The 23,301-nt window shown below is 43.5% G+C and overlaps 1 protein-coding gene across 2 annotated transcripts in view; it reads left to right on the top strand.

Moving 5' to 3' along the window:
• Window positions 1-23,301, top strand: part of ADAMTS12 (ADAM metallopeptidase with thrombospondin type 1 motif 12) — a 2,873,463-nt gene that overhangs the window by 1,240,084 nt on the left and 1,610,078 nt on the right. For both annotated transcript variants that reach the window (XM_078677277.1, XM_078677276.1), the window contains one exon: window positions 7,942-8,086. In XM_078677277.1, the coding sequence (XP_078533403.1) occupies window positions 7,942-8,086 (145 nt within the window). The remainder of the gene's footprint in view (window positions 1-7,941; window positions 8,087-23,301) is intronic.

The raw sequence follows: 23,301 nt of genomic DNA, 5'->3' as shown, positions 1-23,301 counted from the left end.
CCAGGACTGACTAGCTATAGTGCCTAACTTGCTCTCCTACTCACGGAGAAACAAATGATTAGACACCCCAGAATACAACACTACCAGATATTTGATGAATCGCGGAAACAAGACTCACCCTTTCGCTCATAATCATGTACTCGTCCGCAATAAGATCTGACAGAGACACAGAGTAGTTGAAAACATTTATTTTAACTGACTTGCCCTAACATGCTGTATACGTGCCACAACAAGTATGAAAAAGCATAGTACAAATATAGTCAGCATAGCAGCTAGTCCCTAAATCATGAAGGGAGATGTCATCATGAAAAGACAATGGAGAAAAGATTATAGTGCCTAACCTCCCTCCCCTTGCTAAGAAGCATTATTATATAATAGAAGATCTTTAGCCTTCGTTTGCTGACCCCATACATTAGCCTATAGACGGCAAATCTACATCCTAAGCGCTGTCTCGCTCTTCACCCCGGAAAGACCCCTCTCCAAATTTGTGGCACCTATTCAGGTACCCCACTAGAAACCCAAGAATGCTGTCCAAACAACAGCTGCATCTGTATGTTTTGTCTAAGGGCTATGCTCTGGACAGAGCAAAATAATAATGGACATTGTTGTTCGACCTTGCACATAATGTTCAGTCAACATCCCAGGAAGATGCAAAGAGTGAACACAGCGATGAGTTCTCATGTGAGGCAGCAGGCAAGCTGTAGCGCGCTTATGAAGAGTTATTGAAAAACGACAATGTCCCTATGTGCCATGTGAGAAACTGGAGCACGGATTGCCTTTGTACGTAAATATTTTGGTATTTGTTGATGGCAGTGGTGGTCTTGGTGGAAGGCGCTGATACTGCTGGATACCCATTATATTTGATAATGTGCTAGTATCGATAAGGGCCTTGACCTGGATCCTGTATTATCAACAATGCTGGTGGATTGAGGCCGTCTGTTCCATTTGTAGTCATTTATGAACGAGAAGAGGAATACTTCCTCTTCTTCATCCAGCGAGGAGTCCTCCACCTGGTGTCGTTGGTGTGGAGGCAGCTTGAGGGTACTCAGGGATTCAGGGATGTCCATGGATGGCTGTCATATAGACCTGGTTTGAGTTTTTGTTTTCCTTGTACCTCTTCCTTTAGAGCCCCCTCTGCAGACAGTGGCAAAGTGGTTCAACTTGCCGCATTTGTAACATATGCAACCTTGTGGCAGGCATTCATCCAGAAGTTGTGCACCAAGGCCTCAGTATCCGCAGTGTGGCTCAGATAGAGGGAGCATAGACATCGTGGCCTTCCTTGTCTTGCCATCTGTATTAGGGAGGTGTTCATAAAGTCTATAGATCTCTTTGCCAGCATAATGGAGAAGGAGGGTTCATGTTATGGCTTCATCAGACTCACAGGTCACTATGAAGTAGTTCTCTAGCCTCCCTATTCACGTTCTCCAACGCGGGGATGCCATGGTTGGAGCAACTAGCTCTCTGAAGGGCGGCAGTGTACCGACTAGGGCATGTTGCAGGACAAGCTAGTCTTGAGACGCCCGTGGTGGGGGTGCTGCATTAGTAAGATCATCATCTGCTATTGCGTTGTTATCTGGCATGTGCTGCCTGTGGACATAAGCTGGTGAGCAGCACCAGTGCAGTATTTCCTGGTTTTATTTTGACTGTTTTGATCCTCAATTTCACTCCCTCTCTTCTTTCATTTTCGTTTGTTTCTTTTCTATTTTTTTTTACATTATTGTCTATTAATCTTCTTTTGTAGTTAGTTTACATAAGTGCAAGCATTTCACTGTATTGTATTCGTGTTGGTTTGCAGTTGTGCGGCAATGGTGGCCATGTGCAGAGACCTAAGAACACTTTGGGTGGGCTCTTAATCAGCAAGGCTGAGCCAAAATTATGAATCAACAAAAAACAAATGCCTATACTGATATTGTTTAACAAAGATTTTGCCACCAGAGCAAAGAATGTTTATCCAAGCTGGGGAGTGCTTATAAGTAGCCTTTTATTAAATTGTCTTGATCCAAAAAACACAGGGGTATATTTGTATTAGTCATATACATCTGAGAACAAAAGCAACACTTTTACATACACTAAATACAATACGGACAAAAAAGGGGGTGAATAGATTCTTTAAAAACAATTCAACAAACATACCAAAGTCAGTCGTATCACAATCATACCTTACCATTCATACATGGAAAACATACAAAAACAAATACATACACGATTAAGTAAACAGATAAACAATCATGTAATGTATTAGGTCTGCTGCAATCTATACAATTTATATACACAATAATATTTACAAGTATAATTCCAAATTACTCAAAGAAATCAAGTATCAGCTTGAGATGTAAACAGCAATTTTTTATACGCCAGTAATGTGACACTGTATTCACACTAAAGGACAGAAACCTATCGAAGGAAAGCAGACACTGAGCATGGAACGGCCTACGCGTTTCAAATCCCAGGGTTTTTAGCCGGGATTTTCGTCAGGGCCAGGTCATTCTAAAAAAAGAAGAAGAGAAAAAAGAGAATTCTATCGTGTGGATCTATAAAACTATTATAGTAGAATATCAAGAGCGCTCTTCAGCATAACCACCCAAGGAGCTTTCTGCTTACCACTATGGAAAATATCCAGGGAAGGAGTAAAACCTTAGCGGTATCTTGTGTTGTTGCAAGTTCAAGTAGGGGGCCAGCCAGTTGTGGTCAAATGCGTCCTTGAACGAGGACAATGCGGGTACAGATTTAAATCAATTTCTTCCAAAAAAGCGGCCTCGGCATGAAGCTCCGTTGTTCTCAATCAATCGGCGTCGCATGCGAGAGAGCAGTGCTACAGGGGACGCCGATTGATTGAGAACAACGGAGCTTCATGCCGAGGCCGCTTTTTTGGAAGAAATTGATTTAAATCTGTACCCGCATTGTCCTCGTTCAAGGACGCATTTGACCACAACTGGCTGGCCCCCTACTTGAACTTGCAACAACACAAGATACCGCTAAGGTTTTACTCCTTCCCTGGATATTTTCCATAGTGGTAAGCAGAAAGCTCCTTGGGTGGTTATGCTGAAGAGCGCTCTTGATATTCTACTATAATAGTTTTATAGATCCACACGATAGAATTCTCTTTTTTCTCTTCTTCTTTTTTTAGAATGACCTGGCCCTGACGAAAATCCCGGCTAAAAACCCTGGGATTTGAAACGCGTAGGCCGTTCCATGCTCAGTGTCTGCTTTCCTTCGATAGGTTTCTGTCCTTTAGTGTGAATACAGTGTCACATTACTGGCGTATAAAAAATTGCTGTTTACATCTCAAGCTGATACTTGATTTCTTTGAGTAATTTGGAATTATACTTGTAAATATTATTGTGTATATAAATTGTATAGATTGCAGCAGACCTAATACATTACATGATTGTTTATCTGTTTACTTAATCGTGTATGTATTTGTTTTTGTATGTTTTCCATGTATGAATGGTAAGGTATGATTGTGATACGACTGACTTTGGTATGTTTGTTGAATTGTTTTTAAAGAATCTATTCACCCCCTTTTTTGTCCGTATTGTATTTAGTGTATGTAAAAGTGTTGCTTTTGTTCTCAGATGTATATGACTAATACAAATATACCCCTGTGTTTTTTGGATCAAGACAATTTAATAAAAGGCTACTTATAAGCACTCCCCAGCTTGGATAAACATTCTTTGCTCTGGTGGCAAAATCTTTGTTAAACAATATCAGTATAGGCATTTGTTTTTTGTTGATTCATGTGCAGAGACTGCAGGCCCTCTAGGCAGATTGTCTCGGGCTTGCAGAGGTGTGGGGGAGGGAGGGCCGCTGAGCGCACCTTGCTGTATGCGCTGGGCCAGGTGGTGATGAGGCAATGGATAGGGGAATGCCGCTCTGATTCACTCCACATGATGTGGGAGTAGCAATGAGTAGGCAGTGTGTGTAAGAGCCTCCACTGCCCGCAGCCCACAGCAGGAGCAGAGCAGCACTGGGCAGCAATGTCAGCCCGTGGGGGATGACTCTTACCTCTGCAGCCAGGCTAGTGGTCAATCAGCAGTCCACTTTGGAGTGTGCTGGGCGATGTCACTTTCGCAACATCTGCACAGCTCACAAATGGAAACAGGTGGATCAAAGCAGGGTCGAGGTAGCTGCACCGCTGAGTCAGCGGACAACGGCTAGTGGGAACCAGCGCCACTGTGCCAGAGGAGTTTCCTTTGTAAAGGCAGTATGGCCCTCCATAGCAGATAGGGTCTGGGGCCAGTGTACTGGGGCCTCACCCTAGGCCCTAAGCTTGCCCTCATCGTGCTGCCACAGCATTGTGACACACACACACACAGTATCATGGTGTGAGCTAAGAACCACGTGCGGTCTTCTCCCATTTATTATATAGCCTCTGCCCACGCCTGGCAAGCAGATGTACACGGTGCAGTTCCAGGGCATATCAGCACCACAGGGACGGTGCTTGGCGATTGTTGCATCCTGCACAATATCTGCCTCACATACGTTGTACTGTTTTTGTCCTCACTCATTACAAAATAACATTTAATCGGTTAAAACACAAATCAACAATTTATTATGAACAATACAACGTCTTGTGCTGTGGTCCTAGAATTGTTGTGGGACCAGTATGTGAATGTGCAAAAACTCAGAAATGTATGATTTTCCACTGCTCTGACGAGCGGCTTTTAAGAGGGTAAAAGTGGATGGAGGATCAAAATGTTTCACCCTTATCTTGGGTGGTCTAAGAAGCCTTGTTTTCTATCACTGGAAGTAGACTGCATGCACATTTTAATTGATGCTCTCGCTATATTTCATAACAATGCAGCATTTTTGCAAGTCAATATTAATGGCCTAGATGTATTGTCATACAACCTTGTAATTATTACGAAATGCACTTGTACTAAACGCCCTTCAATATGAACTGGCACTTTAAAAATGAAGACACTTTGGCTGCCATTACAAGTTCAGGACTGAGTTTGGGTCTGTGTAAAAAATACTTGTTTTTGGAATTAAGGGCTAGATGTAGGTAAATCTTATTTACCGATTCATAAATACCGAATTTTACCGATTCGGTATTTATGAATCGGTAAATAAGATGTAGGTAAAAATTCGGTAATTTTTACCGAATCAGTAGGATTCGTTATTTACCGATTCGGTAAACGAATGGGTATTTGCCATTGATTCCTATGGGCCTTGAAGCCCATAGGAATCAATAGCAAATACCGATTCGGTAATTTTACCGAATCTGTAAAATTACCGATTCGGTAAATTTACCGAATCTGTCGGCCACATGCATCATTGTTACATTTTGCGATTTCTTAATTGCGAAAATTAAGGAATCGCAATTAAGAAATCGCAAAATGCTATGCATTAAGAAATCGCAATTTTTTTTGCGATTTCTTAATTTTCCTTAATTGCAATTCACAATTTGCGAATCGCAATTAAGGAATCCCTTCCCATTGATTCCTATGGGCCTCGAGGCCATAGGAATCAATGGGAAGCCATTCTCATTTTGCGAATCGCAATTAAGGAATCGCAAAATGAGAATGCTATTTCAAGGGTGCAGGGGGGGGTCCAAAGGACCCCCCCCCTGCACCCCTGAAATTTAACTTTAAGTAAATTTTTCACACACACATGCCCCAAGGGCATGTGTGTGTGTAAAATGAAACTTTCAAAAATGCACTTTTGTGCATTTTTGAAAGTTTTCGGAAATTACCATGAAGTTCAACTTCATGGTAATTTACCTCTTCCTATTTGCGAATTCGCAAAAAAAAAATGTTCATGCATTGCATTTAAGAAATCGCAAATTGCGATTTCTTAAATGCAATCGCAATTTAAGAAATCGCAACATAATTGTGATTCCTTAAATTGCGAAAAAATGAAAAAACATGATGCATCCCAAAAAAGGAAATTGCATTCGCAAATGGCCGAATTTTGCGATTCACACCGTTTGCGAATGCAATTTACCTTGATGCATGTGCCCGTGTTTGTTTTTGCTACCCCTACATACCAATGTCCAAATACCAGTCGGAAACGGCCGAAAATCGGTATTTTCCGCCGTTTCCGACCGGTATTTGGACACCTACATCTGGCCCCTAATGTTTTATAATGATTTTCACAAACTAGCGGGTTTCCCCTAATACATTCAGTCAGGGCAGAACTTGTTGAAATTTATCAGGTATAAAGGCCATTAAAAAAGGCATAACATGCATATTTTGCATCATTTGCAAGTCCAAATTTTGACTAAGAGGTATTTATTTATCACATGCGGTACATATCTCAGCCTACCTTGACTAACTTGTAATCTTAGTAGTGGTCACTCCTTAACAGGGGCTTCAGGGCACAACCTTGCCTCTTGTGAGATGCCATTTATTGCCACTTTCCCCTACACACAACTGCTAACTGGGTGCTGAGAGGGCTTAGGCAGGTTAAAAATATGGCACTCTGTATTTGGATGTCTGGATTTTCCATGTCTGAGGGGCGTAATTCAACTGCAATTCCCTCACACAGGCACAATCCATTTTATTTAGTAGGCATACTGCGCATGCCTCAGACAGAAGAGCATTTCCGCTATAATGGTGCTGCACATCCATGCACCCCTGAGGCCATTGGGCAGCTATACCGAGCAACAGGGGCAGGACACAAGTACAGTCCTAGCTTCTGCTTGTGTTGTGCTTCCAGCCCTATGACAAATCTGGGAGAGGGCTTGAGGTGGGTCTTCGCCTAAATTATGACCTTGCCGCTCTGTCTGACTCCTTGTTGGATATGTGATTGAGGGAGGGTAAGTGTATGTTAGTGTGTTTGAGAATGTCAATGAGAGTGAAATCAAGCAAGAATCAGTGAGAGTGGTATAGTGTGTGAGTCAGTATAAATAAGTGAAAGAGAGTATGAGTGAGTTAGAAGGAGTGAGTGAAGTGGAGATTGTGAGGGAGTGGGAGTGAACTAGAGGCATATACATGAATGGCACAGCAGATGCAGTTACAATTGCACCAGGGCCTAGAGGCCTGAAGGGCCTACTGAAACCTATTTATTAAAAAAGAGTGCCTGTACTCCAGGAGTTCAAGGCCGAGCTTCCTCGGAAGTTGTGTGAGAGAGGTAATGAGTGTGAAAGAGTGAGTGTGCTTATGTGTGCTTGTAAGGGTGAAAGAGTGAGTGTGACTATACTTTTATATGGGTGACCTTGTGAATGAGTCAGTGAGAGAGTGCTAGTGAGAAAGAGTGAGTCAAGGTGTGAGTGAATGAGAGGGAGTTAGTATGAGTGAATGAACGTGTGAGGGAGTAAGAGTGTATTTGTTAGTGTGTTTCAATGCACATGAGCCATTGACCATTGCATACTCAAGGGAGCATGTTGTGTCTGACAACCTGGAGGTAAATCTTGGCAGAGGGGAGGGGACCCAGGGCAAAAATGCAGGCCCTGAGATACTGGAGGTAATTATTGCCTTTTGAGAACACCTAACACGTATGACAAAATGATTGTGTTGGCATACTGGAGGTGATTCTTGGTCTCAGAGAGAGCAACCATGACATATTGTGGCAGGAGGTTCAAATTGGAGGTTCGCGATGGACCACTTGAGGGAAATCTTAAATTTAACATTTTTGAAAAAGATAGGCAAGTATTACTCTCCACCACTTTCAAAAATCACCACCCACCACTGAATGATGGCCTATGTGTAGCAGAAGGCACACCCTATAATGTGCTTCCCATATATGATATTACAGAGGCTATTTAGTGCATGAAAACTAGCTAAAAAACAGCAGTATACAACAAACCCACTGTAGGTGAAATATAATTGCACAGTATTATGAAGGTTACGTTTTCTATATCACTTTCAATAATATTTTACATTTCATAATTAAGGAAATTATGAATGAGGGCTGCGTTACTCTTGATGATACATTCAATTAATAATATTTATATATTCAATGTATTTTTAACAAAGTGCTATTCTTATTGCTCCTTAGCCGAGGACTAGGGTTTTGCCTTGATGACACCCCAGCAAAAATCGAGATGAAGCCACCAATAATCGCTCCTGGTGTGCTGTATGATGTACATCACCAGTGCCAACTGCAGTATGGCCCCAATGCTACTTTTTGCGAAGAAGTTGATGTAAGTCTTTTTCCTTAACGTTTTATTTTTTTACATGTTTGTTTAAAATTGTTTAAATCTTGCACAAGCACTATGGAAAAAAGATCCTGGTTATGTGTTTAAATTGGCACTGCGAAGAACCAAAAATTGGCCACCCCAAATAACATGATATAACATGTGTATTTCTAAAGCACACGTTTACCCAAGGGTATCTTGGCACTGAATAATACATTTTTATTGTTACCCAACTCAGTGCTACCCATTTTATTGACCTCAGGATAAAAGGCTGGATGGACCTCTCAGGATATGAATCTGTGGCTATGAGGTCGAAAACAGGTCCTTTCATAGGACGCATTAGTCCAGTAGGCAATAAGACCCGGCTAAATCTAATCTTGCAATGCTTGTTCAAATGACTAAAGCATTGTAGCCACTCACTGGCTCACAGAACTCAATATTCTTGAAGGTCCTGAGCATGTGCTTGATTGCAAAGTCACACTACCCCTGAGTCAAGACTTCCCAAAAGGAAACTTTCAAAGAATGATTTTGACTAAAGTACTGTGAATCTCTGAACTGCAGCTGAAGTCTGTCAGCAAGGGGACCAACCTGGTATCCCACTGTATTTTACCTGCCATGATATTTGAACAGTACATTGTTTCTGGCACCTCTAAACACCTGAAGTCACCATATGAAGAGATACAGTGCTATCCGGTCCCTACAAAAGCGGAGGGATTCTTGTTGCACGGTATTTCCTGCCCGCCACAGAGGTAAGAGCCGGTGCCCCGACTGTGGCTGGCTGCCGCAGAAAACTCTGGTTGCTGTACTAAGGAAGGAGCCAGATAGTGTTAGGCATCTCTGTATGCTTTTAAATACCAGATCTCTCAGTTGCCATGCTTTGGATATTTACGATCTGTTGGTAACAGAAAAACCTCTGTGCCTGATGCTGACGGAGACATGGCTGGGGGAGGCCTCGAACCCCGATATTGCCGCTGCCATCCCCCCTGACTATAACATCTTTAGGCAGGACAGACTGAAAGGGCGTGGGGGTGGTGTGGCGCTGGTTGTAAACAATCGTGTTACCTGTACCTCCATTCCCATGGAGACGATTACGGGCTGCGAATCCCTTGCCTTCTCCATTGCATTATCGGCGCACCAGTCCTTTAAGGGACTTCTTGTCTATAGGCCCCCTGGGCCGACGGGCACCTTTTTTGAAGAGTTCCAGTCGATAATTTCAACATTGGCGCTCAGATCGGAACAGTGCATAGTGGCGGGCGATTTTAATATTCATATGGATGATGAAAGGGATGCAGACACGATTAAAATGATGGATGTGACGGCTCCTCTAGGCCTTGCGTCCTATCATTGTGGACCGACGCATGAAAAGGGCCATATCCTGGATATGATCTTTTCGACGACCTCTATAGAGATTCTGGCACCTATTCAGGTGCTTTGGTCGGATCACAGGCTGGTCAAGTACTATGTGTCAGAGACAAGCAAACCATCTAGTGTCTCACAACAGCTTTCCCAGGGATCCAGGGCATTTCATCGGGTCACTCCAGAGCTGCTGACACAGGCATGTCTGGCTCATCCTTGCATCCTGACAGGAGACTTAGAAAGGGATTCAGAGCTGGTGCAACGGTGGCTGTTGGAGAGGATGGATGATCTAGCCCCAGTGAGGTCTCCTCGCAATACCGTAAAACGGGCGTCCGCCCCCTGGTTCACCGAAGCACTGGCGACTTCACGACGGCAGTGTAAGGTGGCAGAAAGAGGGTGGCGTGTGCAGTATGACCCGGAGGCCAAACTCGTCTATAGAGCATCTGTCAAAGCCTATCATCGAGACATTCTCTCCGAGAAGAGAGGCTACTTTTCTAGAAAAATCGAGAGTGCTTCTAATTCCTGTAAGGAGCTTTTCGCCATCGTGAGGGAATTTATGGCCCCACGTGTTCCCCTGACCCTGGCATCCTCTACGGAGGCTTGGGTGAGTGCCCTTGCCGACTTCTTTACTGCCAAGATCAGGCGGATTCAGGACTCCTTTCCCTTGTCGGGGCCTGATGTTTCTTATCTCTCGGAGGATGCCCCGGTCTCCTCTCTTAGCGCAGATCTGATGCTGACGGATTTTCCACCACTCCCTGCCTCTGCATCATTGGACCTGATGGCTCGCCTCAAATCGGGTTCTCCTCGTGACGCATGCCCGGACAAATTTTTGGCTAAAATGGCTGGAGTCATTAATCCTATTGTCAACCCTCTTCTGAACTGCTCCCTCAGTGAGGGTGTAGTCCCCCAGCTTTGGAAGCAGGCAATGATTATACCTCTGCTCAAAAAGCCTGGTTTGGACGCGGAGGTATTGGCCAATTACAGGCCTATTTCGCTCTTGCCTGCCTTTACCAAGATCCTTGAGAAGCATGTGCACAAGGTGCTCTCTGAGTACCTGGAATCGCATGATTTACTCCACCCTACTCAATCCGGCTTCCGTACGAACCTAAGCACTGAGACAGCGCTTTTGGAAGTCTCGGAGGCTATTAAGGAGGTGCTGGATTCAGGTGGCAAGGCGATGTTAGTGATGCTCGATCTGTCGGCGGCCTTCGACACCGTCCCTCACGAGGGTCTCTTAGCCAGACTTTATGAGATCGGTCTGAGGGGGACGGTGTTCAGCTGGTTTCGATTTTCTTGGCCGGCTGCCGACAAACGGTCTGGGCCTCCTCTAGCTCCGCTGAGATGCCGCCATTGGGTGTCGGAGTCCCTCAGGGCTCAGTATTGAGCCCGACTCTTTTTAACATCTTTATGACCCCTCTGGCAGCACTAGCGGAGTCTTTCGGGGCTCAGATCGTTTCCTACGCCGATGACACCCAGCTCCTCTTTACGTGCGCAAAGGGTGTGGAGTTTGACGGAGAGAGTATCCAGGGTTGCCTTGGGGCCGTTTTTAACTGGTTCCATCTTAACGGCCTCAAGTGCAACTCGGATAAATCAGAGGTACTCTTCTTCGGATGCAGCTCGGATCCAGAGTGGCAGGAATGGTGGCCGGAGAACATGTTTCCACCTTCAGGTTCATCCCAGGTGGCCAAGAACCTGGGTATAAAGATCGATAAGGACCTGTCATTGCGCTCTCAGATAATCGGTCTCACCGGTACCTGCTTCGGTTTGCTCCGGATGCTCCGCAAGTTTCTTCCCATACTATCGGAAGACCACAGGAAGATAACGGTACAGGCGATAATCGGTTCAAGATTAGATTACTCCAACATTCTGTATCTCGGCCTACCGGAGTATCTGCTACAACGACTGCAGGTGGTCCAGAATTCGGCAGCTCGGGCCATTTTCGGTCTATCAGGCCGTGCTCGAACTTCTGGTCTCCTGCAGGCACTTCACTGGCTTCCCATCCGGAAGCGGATAACTTTCAAGGCCCTGACCCTGGCTCATAAAGCTCTTTATGCGTCAGGAGCCAAATACCTCTACAAAAGGGTAGTTTTCTATCACCCTACAAGACCTTTGAGGTCTGGATCCTTGTTTCTTGCGGCGGTCCCTCGTATTAAGAGGGCTCGCATAGGAGGCCGTTCTTTCAGACTGTTGGCGCCCCAGCTCTGGAACACTTTACCACTGACTTTGCGCAGTACCTCTAACTTACTGACGTTCAGGAAGGGCCTTAAAACCTGGCTTTTTGCTTCTTAGATTTTAGTTTCCTAGATGAGTCTGGATCCCCCTTTTATTCTGTTTCTGCCCTTCTTTTCAGTTGTGTTATGATACAGATGTGTATTGAAAAGCGCCGGGACACTCTTTGAGTAGCCGTGCGCTATATAAAACAAATATAACATAACATAACATAACATACAAAACATCTAAATCAACAAATAATTTCCTATCTGCACCAACATTGTTAGTACCCCCACCCATGCTTATCCCCGTCTTCCAGCTGTTCATGTGTCATACCACTGCTAAGGGTATTTCACGTGTGGAAGTAGCATTAAATCTGTAGGTAGATCCAATGGCAGATTCTCCTATGGATTCAGCTTTTCCTGTGCAAGCCAGAGGATATTTTGTTATAAACCAACTCTAAATCAGCACTATCACGTATGTTTGGCAGACCTTCAAACTCAATGGTGCCACTGCGTGTCACACTATAATGGCTCCTTCACATTGCCACCTGGTGAGGAGCCAATATCACACAGTGTAACAACAAATGAATGGAAACCTGCACAGAGAGCAGGGTTCCAGCTAAATTTTTGAAGCTTTGCACAGCCAATTTCCATTACTATGCATAAAATCTCTGCAGGGCATTGGCGGCAACCTCAGAGCTTTGGTTTGGTTTTTAAGTGTGAGTTAAAGTCCTACAGGCTGTGCTCCAAACAAACCCAAATCCTCCTTCACATGGTGAAAAATGTTTATTTTTGCAAGTTGGCAGGCCTGGTTTGGTTCACCAGTGGCTGCATTAAGCCTGGGTAGTACTTAAATTACTCTGGAGTAATTGGAGTAATTTCAGTAATTCTGCATTACTCTTAGACACAGAATTACCAATAAATACTCTTGCTCACGTAATTTAGGGGAAATCTAGAGCACATTCAGTGAGCATGAGTGTCCACTCGCTATTTGTGGTCTGCTGCATTTATTAATATTTCTTAGCACAAAAATGCATCCTCATGTCTAAAATGGATGAAAGGGTGTATTTGGCGCTAAGAAAAATGCACCAAATGCCGGTGGTAATTTGGGGGGAAATCCTGTCCCAAAAGCAAATTTAGTCAGTGTGACAGCTTCTTGCACTTATTTTTGTTGCATTTGGCAATATTTCTTAGAGCAAAATGCATTCTCTCGTCGATTCTCGATGCGAGGGTACATTTGTTCAATGGGAAATAGCACTCAAAGCAGAATTGCTTGTGTGCCGTAATTCCAGGTGCTCTAGCAGAATTCTTAGGTTATACTTATTCCACGTGATTACACTACACAGAATTACAAGAGTTACGCCCACCCCTGTTCTTGTCAGAATAGCTTCAGTAGTAGTGTGTTGTTAAATGTTGATGTGCAGCTCTCACCTACACCCATATTACAAGTTTGGTGGTGATAGAGCGTTCAACTCTTTTAAATTTGTAGGGGTACATTATACTCATGTATGAACTGCACTCGCATATATTAAATGTTTGCTTGAACTTTGTGCATATTCAAACAAAGTTTATATATCATCATATCGAAATATGTATGATGAAATTGTAACGCTATTTACAGGATAGATTAGTATTTGGTGCGTATTTAGAGAAATCATGTAATTATGCACATATATAATGTTTAATAGGCAAAACAAATGTTTTCTCTGTCACGAGATTCATATAGAGACCTGTGTAACAAGTGCACATTAAAGAACGTTCTCAGGTTAGCCAGAAATGTAGGCCTAACTTTGTTTTTCTAAAGGTTTCAGTTTCTCCTCGTCTGCTCTTAGGTCAGGAGCTAAGTATTTATGTGTGTAGAACGTTTTCTTTTCACCCCTGTTGCAGGTGCAGGGATTTTACCTCGTTATTTTAGATTTAAGAAGATACATGGGAGGAGAGGAATGTCTTTGAAGAGCTCGGACAGCGAGAAGGCAGGACACCTTCTGTGTCTGGTGAAATCTGGGAACCAAGGTCGGCGAACAGAACTGTAAAATTAATTGGAGTTTGTGGAAATTTGCTCAAAGAAAGTGTTCACAGAATAATGTCTAATGTGACCAGTTAGGGGTGTAACTTTGTCTTTTTGATTAGGCAGAAGGACAGATTTGCAGGACTTCAGCTTTTGACTAGGGAAGGAGAGCATCTTAGAATGAGCTCTGTAGCTTTACGCTACTTGACCCATTTAACGTGAGTGCTCTTCTTAGGAAGCCAACACGTGCTGACACCTTTGGGGAAATTCTCTTTGGGACTAGGAAGGGATGCCATCTTAGAAACAGAGTAGGCACTGATTGTTCTTTAATTCGGTAATACAAATTAAAAAGGATCTGGACGCAGTGTCTATACTCGGCTGTGTTCTCATTTTGGAATTTATTGTTCTGTGCCTACTGTGCTGAATGAACTTCTTTGTAGATTGGGGTCTGCATTGGTTTTCATGTATCTCTTTGCCTTGATTCTGAGGTGTGTTTATATTCTGTTGTTTCTGGCTTTGTATTAAATCACAAAACTGAATTCGGAGTCCATAGTTATTTAGTTGGATGGGAGGGGAAATGTATAATTGATAAATTGTTTCTTCCCGCCACACTTCCTAGCAGGCAATAAAGACCATCACCGCAATTAGGCGAGAAGTAACACTCCTTGTTCCAGATGCACAGCTTGAGTCAATACAAATGATTCCACAAAGTTATCCACGTTCAATAAAGTGTTATTCCTTCTGTTCCACAATTTCCTTTGTGGTCATTTCATTAGGTCATGTGAGAGACACAATATATTTGTACTTCTAATGCAGCAGATATGTCAACCCAGGCCTTTTTCTGAAGCAAGAACAATACATTTATCATCCTCTGTAGTAAGTGTCATTCCCAATGCATTTCGGACTTATTTTAACCCTTCGTCAGGGGTTCACTACAAATTAAACAACACCAACATTAGATTATATGTTCAACTTTTAATGCATTCAATGCAATCAACAGTACATCTCGCAGTTCATGCCTTGTTTTAATAATCCCACCGTAATTAAAGTTTTCCCTCTAATAGCATGACTACACGCTATAAACAAAGTGCCCAAACAAGCTACTACCCAACTACATAACCCTTCCCTAATTTACCTTCACCTTTCTAACCCCACCCAATAAGTAGAATGTCGTATCTTTCATTATTTATGTCACTAGCCCACTGTTTGTTCGTTTAACCTTCGCACACAATTCCCTCAGCTCTACTTTTAAAACACAATGCTTGCAAGAGCATTTCAACTGTTTCAGCCTCTCATGTTTTGCCTCAACTTAGAGCTCCATAAGCTTGTGCAAACATTATGCAGTGCTAACCCATCCACATTAATCAAACCATCATCAGTGTTCCTCCATACCTTAAGCATCTGTTGGCATATTCTCCTTCACAATCAGCTCCTTCCTTGCATGAAACGGTAATCTGCTCCCTTTCAACTGTTCAGCACGTTTGCCTTTTTCATGGGCCTTTTATTCCAAACCATTTCAGCAGGTTCGACCTGCCAGAACCCATGAGGGAGAAACTGAGATGATGTGATAATTTGTCATTCAGATCCCAATGGAAACAAGCATTTGCATAGGGATCAGAATTTAACCCTTCACTTGTAATGAAGGCTATCGTCGTGAATGAAGGCTCTATTACAGTATTAAGCAATTAAATTTTTGAACAACAAAGAAAGGACAAGAACAACCAATCTGAGCAACAAACTACTTTCAACTGCTTTTTTGCAAACTATCCCTTTCTGTTCTATGCCTCCAAAGCCCCATTACATCAAGTTATTCTGATGGTCATTTGGAATGACTCATTCCTCAATACTTCAGTGGGACCCTCGTTACAAGTGGACCACAATAATCCACATTAGTCCCTGCCCATAGAATCATTATTACCGGATCAGTTGGAATGACTATCGCTGATTCACAAGCGAGGCAGGACCGCCTGCTGGTGGCTGTCATGAGAGCCAATCACAGTGCAGGCGGGGTGGAGCTTAGGCTGCCACAGGCTATTTAATGCCGATCACACCGTGGGAGCGCAGCAGATGCGTGCAGAGGGCGTGCCAAAGGCAAGCCCGCCTGCGCCCATCCGCTGTCCTTCGGGGCCTGTCATTATGCCCAAAATCAAATTTACTACAGCGCAGTCGAGTTAATAGCGCTGCATAAACGGCCCACAACACTAAAACCCCTTATTCTCTCTAGCCTGAGGGAACAGGGGATCCTGTTGCCTAGAGTAGTGTTTCCCGAATTATGTGACACTCACAGAGCGGCTCTCCCTCAGATCCAATAGTGCAATGGCACTCAGAAGCTCTCGGTTATAGACTTGAATATCCGCTCTATGGTCAAGCACCAAACGGATATTTTTCTGTTGCTTAAATTTGAGCAACCGGATTTTCTTCTGCTTACGGAAACCTGGCTATCCCAGGAATCATAGGATAGGATAGGATACACATTTATAAAGCGCACAAATGCAAACAGCGTCTTGGCGCTAGTGTAAGTGAGGGGTATCACCCAAATGTCCACTATACTTGTGAAAATAACAGAATTTTTAGAAATTTCCAGAAAATTCGATGATTGGGTTGCAGTCGCAAAGTAGATGGCAACGTATTCCACAACTTAGCTGCACAATTATATTGTAGCTGCACTCCCCTCAGATTACCATATCATCCAAGCCAACCACCCCCAGGGAAAATTTGGCGGAGGAGTAGCTATTATTACCTGTCATGACTGAAAATATTCCATACTAACCTCTCTTGATTTACCCTCAGTCGACAATCTGGTGATTAAACTCGAATTTGAACCAGTCACAGCCCCGTTATTGTGCGTCCTGCTCTACAGGCCTCCTCAAAGGATGGCCTTGTTTCCTCCCTAGTGAACAGGTTGCGCATCTTGTCACTAACCATGGGAGGGTCATGTGGATTGGTGATTTCAACTATTGGGCCAATGAAACATCAGGTGGCCCACAATCGGCCGAACTTATTGAGCTACTCTCAGGACTAAACCTTGTACAACAAGTTACCACTGCTACTCACATCAAGGGACATATCCTCAACCAGATCTGGACAACTAATATAACTATGTCCCCTGTATCAGTGTTACGTGTACTTGGTCAGACCCCCATTTAATTAAATTTACTATCCATGATAATTTTTCTATCAAATCACCATGCCCAAGAGGTGGCACACGCAGAAATTGGAATAAAATCGAGAAACCATTATTTCTTGATTCACTTGCCAACTTTATTCCCCCTGTCAACTCTTCCATCAACCTGGCTGACGAACAGTTAACTAGCTGGTTATTGGTTGCTAGCGACAAATTTGCGCCCCCCAGGAAGGTTCATGCCTCTCATCGTCCTGATGCCCAGAAATGGTTTTCTTCCAAGCTGAAAGATCATAAACTATCCCTACCACAACTGGAGAGAAAATGGAGACGCAACTATTTACCCGAAGACAAATGTCTCTACATAAACACCATGAAAACATATAAAAAATCTATCCTGACTGCCAAGTCAGCATATTTCTCCTTAAAAATTCTGTCCACAACTAATCACACTAAAGAGATCTTCTCCATAGTAAATGAGCTGTCCAATCCTGATAGAATTTCAATCAAGTCTGCCCACTCCCAAACCTTTTGTAATTCCTTGAATTATTTCTTCATTAATAAAAACATTAACATAAAGTCCAGGATTCAGGCCTGCAAAAATCTGGACTCTAGTTTGCACACCACCCGAAATCATAGCACCTTCATGCAGTTTCCTAAAATCTGCAAACATACCTTTGTGGATCTCCTCTCCAAAGTCAAATCTGGCTCCCCCACTGACTGTTGCCCTCCTAGTATTCTGAAAGAAATTTTTACTGCCCTCCCCAGTCCTGCCCTTCACCTCTTAAATGAATCATTGTCCCTGCAACTTTCACAAAGGCAACCGTTATCTCCCTCTTGAAGAAGCCTGGTGCGGATCCGCAAACTTTAACAAACGATCGACCAATCTCTCTTCTTCATTACCTAGCGAAGGTTTTGGAAGCTTATGTCACGAGATGTCTCACTGATTTTCTGGAAGAATCTAAATTCCTTGCTTGTCATCAAGTGGGGTTCCGCCCGGCCCATTCTAATGAGGCGGTGATCCTCACAGTATTAGACACTCTCCGCGGCACGGTCGATGGTGGCTCACCGCATGCCCTTGTCCTGCTTGACCTTTCCACGGCCTTTGACATGGTTGACCATAATCTTCTGGTCGACCGGGCTAGAGAAGCAGGAATCACAGGCCCTGCCCTGGATTGGATCACCTCCTTTTTAGAAAACCGATCGCAGGCAGTCTGCACAGCACCATTTACCGCCCCTAGAATCAGTATTACTTGCAGAGTCCCTCAGGGCTCCTCACTTTCTCCCCTGTTATTCAATCTGTACCTACTCCCCCTTGTCCGAGCCCTGAAAGAGCATTAAGTCTGCACATTTAACTATGCTGACGACTTTCAACTAATATTTCCTATTAGCAACTCTCCAGAATCGGTCCACGCCTTTCAGTCCACCATGCTGTTCATCAGTCAGTGGATGGACAGCAACCATCTTAAGCCCAATCCGGACAAGACGGAGCTGGTTCTAACTGGTAGTATTACCAAAAATCCCTGGGACCCTCACTTTTGGGTTAGTCCCTTTCTCCATCAAACTCGGCTAAGAGCCTTGGGGTAATCATCAGTCAGGACTTCACAATTAAGCCACAGATAGGGTCAGTGATCACTACCTGTTTTTACCAACTCAGGAAAATAAAAAAGATCTGCAGATTTCTTACCTACGAAGCCCAGACATGCCCCATATTGACTATGCCAATTAGCTTTACTTCGGCATTCCCCTCTATCTATCCAAACGCCTACAGTTGGTTCAAAACCAGGCAGTTCACCTGCTTGCTCATCAACCCAGGCACCTTCATGTCACTCCTCTCTTGAAGAAACTTCACTGGCTTCCGGTAGTCTAGCGCTGTGCCTTCAAGATTGGGTGCCTTATTTTAAAGTCACTCAATGGGAGAAGTCCTAAATTTGTGAACAACCTGATCAATAAGTACGTTCCCACATGCAATCTTCGTTCAGCACACAAGCTACTTCTGTCCACCCCCTCTTTTAAATTGAAGCTCACTGGAGGTGCTAGGTTTGCTATTTTGGCCCCCATGTTCTGGAACTCTCTTCCCTCTGAAATACGCCTCTGTACCAATCTTCTCAGTTTCAGAAGTCTCCTTAAGACCTGGCTTTTCCGTCAAGCCTTCTAAATGTGCATTAGAACTTGGGTATCAATCAAAGTAGCGCCATGAAACCTCCCTGGTATTCGTGCGCTTTATAAATTTATTTTAACATAACATAACATAACAATTAAGGTGTCGTTTGTAACGAGGACCTAAGTGTGATAAATGTGTATGTTGCTTGTGCTTACCAGTGCTTTATGAATCCATAAAGTGTCTGGCAACCTTCACAGTGCAATAATATATGTTGGCACAAATAATAATAGTTGAAATTGCATTTTTTCATCCTAATTATGATAATCCTTATCAAGCCCAGAAAAATCTCTTGAGTTTTTACCATCCATTTGGGGGCTATTAAGGAGGAAAACATTTAAAATGTAATTAACCCTGCTAATTTATGGAAATGCTAGTCCTGGGTGTAGTGCCAAATCCTTTCTGTCTGTCATGAAAGCAGAACATCAAGTTGGCAAAGGCAGGCTCAGAAGCAAATACTTTCTTCTCTTAGGGGCACTTATTACTGTAAATTTGTTTTCGAAAGTTTCTCCAAAGCATTCCATGGCAGCTTCTTGACTATGAAACAACAAAAACGGCTTAGGCCCAAAGCAATTGATTATTTCCACATTGGCCAACGGCTAGAGAGTCGTTTATGAATTTTTGCCAAAATCTAAAAAGTGTTTCAAACTCTTGTGAAAGGCGCAGGGAATTAATTATTTTGATGTCTTTTTTTTGTTGATAAAAATACTTGTTTTTGATAAATCATTACCTTTAAGGTTGATAATCTCTCATGGCCCCCTTTATTGTCAGAATCACCATTTTCTAGAAATTCACAAATTCTCTCGATATTCTCCCTGTCTATCTTGGTCAATATAGTTGAATTTGTGTCAAAATATGCTAAATTAATCTTTCAGTTGTCAGTGGCGGCCGGGACGGATCGGGGCTGGTGAGGCGAGGTGGGGTGGGGTGGTGGTTAAAGGGGTCTTTTAATAAAAGAAAACTGAACTTACCTCTGTTGTTCTTCCAATCCGGCAGGAAGTACCGAGTCTCCCTAAGCCAACCACAACGCTGCAATGCAGCGTTGTGAATGGTCTAAGTGCTGTGGTTCAGCGCTCAGCCATGGATTAGGAGTGTGGGCATGTTCTCCACCCAGGCCTTAATGCAAAGTGTGGAATGACTGCTTGGTTGGCCCAAGACGGCTGGCGAAACATTCATGCACACCACACCTCCCCCTGTTCTATGTGCAGAGCAGCCCCACCCAGCCCTCAAAGCTGCAGCAGCAGGAACAAATAAAATGATAATAGCATTGAGTTTATATAATTTTATTTTTCCTTCATTTACACGGCTGCAAAGCAGTGGGGCGATGTTCCTCTGCCTAAGCGGAGGACCCGCCACTGTCAGTTGTACAGATGGTTTGCACACCAAAGAACTAAGGGGCTCATTACGATGGCGGAAGGACTGCCACCAACGGGCCGGTGGTGGCAGTCCTTCCCCCATCACATAGTGATTTACTCACCGTCAAATTAGGATGGCTGTGGGGACTGCGGTGGATGAAAAGTCTGTCTGCCGCTTCACTGCCAAAGGCAATCACACTGATTGCCTGGTGGACAGAGCAGGGCCACTAACATGGTGTTGGTGCCTAGTAGGCAGCGCCCGCCATATTGGGATGTGGGTTTGAAGAGGCCTTTCCATGGAGGAGCTGCCGCCATGGAAAGACCCATTGGGCTTGGGGGCCCGTTGCGGGCCCCCCTTGTGAGGGGGTGTCGCTGCACTGGCGGGTACCCATGGTTTCCAAACACCACGTGGTGCAGGGAAATGCGGTGCAAGCACATTTAACTTTGCGGACAGTGCTGCAGCCAGCAACACCGCCTGCAATGTTAAAGATCAGGGATGCGTCTGCCAGTATGGCGGGCGCAGCCTAATCGCAGTGGTGGGATCGCCGTATATCTGGTGGCGGTCCCAAACACCGCTACGGTGGCGGGCGGACCAAGTCTGCCCGCCATCGTAATGAGCCCCTAAGTAACTTCAGAAGGAGGATATTTAGCTTTCCAGAGAAACAGAAATGTTGGGGTTCTACAGGGTCCTTTACTGCTGTATTATGTTTTATGTATTTCTTTTCATTAACTATTTTAATCATGCTTTCAAACTGGCATTTCAGTTTTCCAGAAAAGTAGCATATAACAACAAGATCCATAAGTCACAGTAACACCATTTGTCCGTTCATCTATTTGCCTCATACCTCCTCAGCCCCCATCCAATCCCTTCTCAGTGTCATATTTGTACTTAAGAGCATGAATTAAGTAGTCCAATGTTGATGAATTGAGTGTGTGTAAAATGATGTAGGTGAATATCATGTTTCCTGTCCAACTGTTATCTTCTGGTGTCCTCTAACTTCCTTCCCCATATTTTGGTTGGATCAGATCTTCTTGAGTGATTTGCGATGTCTATTTTATTGAACATTCAAAATGAGTAGTTTATCGTGCCAACATATACCTTTTAGAGACAGAGATTTAATTTATAACACCAGTAATTGTGGAGTTATTTGTGATCAGAACTGTTGGGCCCTTATTAACACACAAGACCAGTCCCCAGTCTTATTGTGTTTGTCTTGCATGCAGTGTTGATTTCACTACCAAAACAATGTGACCAACAGGTATTCCACTGCATGTTATTATGCTGAGATGTCAATATAGTAGCAGTGTTTTGAAACACAAATCAATGGCAAAGCCAAAAGGGTGCAGCAATAAAACTTGCTGACTTTCCCAGTGCATGTTGTTATCCTAGTTAGGTATTACAAATGCACATGCATCCGCAGTGACCATCTTTGAATGTCACTTTGTTAACATAAATCAAACAAGGGTGTGGACAAGATGGTTGACAAATTCTACTTCTTTCATCAATAAAAAACAATATCAGCTGAATTGTGGCCATTGGAGCATATATAAGGAGGGTGAGGCGAAATATAATGCACCTTTGGGGCCCTGATGGTGGCTGCCATGTGATATCAGACTCAGAAGAATTTACTCAACTGAGGGAGTTGTGGCAGACCGGGCGCTGCTGTGATTTCTGCCCATTGATTCTTGGATTTAGCATACACCCCAGGGTTCCCAAATTAAACGGTAGAGCTCGACCGACAACAAGTATTCACTAAGCCAGATAGAGGAAAACTACAAGCGAAATACTATGATGATGATGATGGTCCAGAGTCCACCTAGTTTCAGTCCTATAGAGACTATAAAACAGCATATGGGCTCAAGGAGGGCCCTAGGGTAACATTTTCTCAGTCTATCACGTTCAAGAACACAGCGCCTATGAACATAGCCAAACTTGCATATCAGGTGTGAATAACTGAAACAGACATTGTAATGTCAAGGTTTTACTGGCAAATGGTAGAGGTGGTACAGAGACTACCAGTACAGATAAAACAACATTATAACCAGTGAAACTAGAAAACTAGAAACGCTTCAAGTAGCACCGAAGAGATAAAAAATGATGCTTCCATATTGTAACATGAGAGAGGATCTCACAATTTTATGAAGTGGATTGAAGCAATAAATCATAGTAGTTGAGCAAGTCCTCATCAAGCTGTGAGAATAGGTTTTCTCAGTAGCAGAGGTACGAGACAACAAAAAGAAAAACAAGAATTCCTTTGACACTAAATGATTGTGATTAAAGACCAGAACATTTCCTTGCAATTCCAGATGAAGGATCTAGAAATAGGTTCCTGCAGGAATGATGGATGTATGACATCACAACGCATGCTTTTACATCGCATGCCTTTACAACGCGGTATTCACAACGAATACCTTTACAACGCATAGTGCTTTGGGGCGCTGGATAGTGAATTGTTTAATTTACTATTCCAACTCCAGTCCCCATGGATAGTAGGGAAGGTGTTGGATAGTAAATTAAACTTATTCCCTATCCTAGAGCGCCCCCCAGCGCAATGCGTTGTAATGGTTTGCATTGTAAAAGTTGCGTCGTAAAGGCACTGCGTGGTAAAAGTTGCGTTGTAAAGGATGCTTCCCAGGAATAATATTAAAGTCAGTAGAGTTTCAAACAAATATAAAGTGACGGTCATGTGGACATATGTTCAGGAATGCCTCAAATATGTATTAGAAAACCCTTAAGTAGGTCTTAGAGAGGACTCAGAGAACTGTAAGAGCAAACTCAACAAGACCTCACCAACATGACATCCTTGCTCAAGTATACTTTTCACCAAAAAGTAAACAACATGGAAGCAGTAAGAAAAAATAGACTTCTTATTTGGGGGCAGCTTGGTAATCTCTTGGCTAGCCCTTTTCACTATCCCCATAGAAAAGACGAGAGACTTGCATTCTATAGTAGAATACTTTTATAAATGGGACTTAGAATATAGATGGGACCATCCTTTCCCTCTCA

Source organism: Lissotriton helveticus, chromosome 2_1 (genome assembly GCF_964261635.1).
Source record: "Lissotriton helveticus chromosome 2_1, aLisHel1.1, whole genome shotgun sequence".
Taxonomy (NCBI): domain Eukaryota; kingdom Metazoa; phylum Chordata; class Amphibia; order Caudata; family Salamandridae; genus Lissotriton; species Lissotriton helveticus.
The sequence above is the reverse complement of the archived record's forward strand: the minus strand, read 5'-3'. Positions and strand labels throughout refer to the sequence as shown.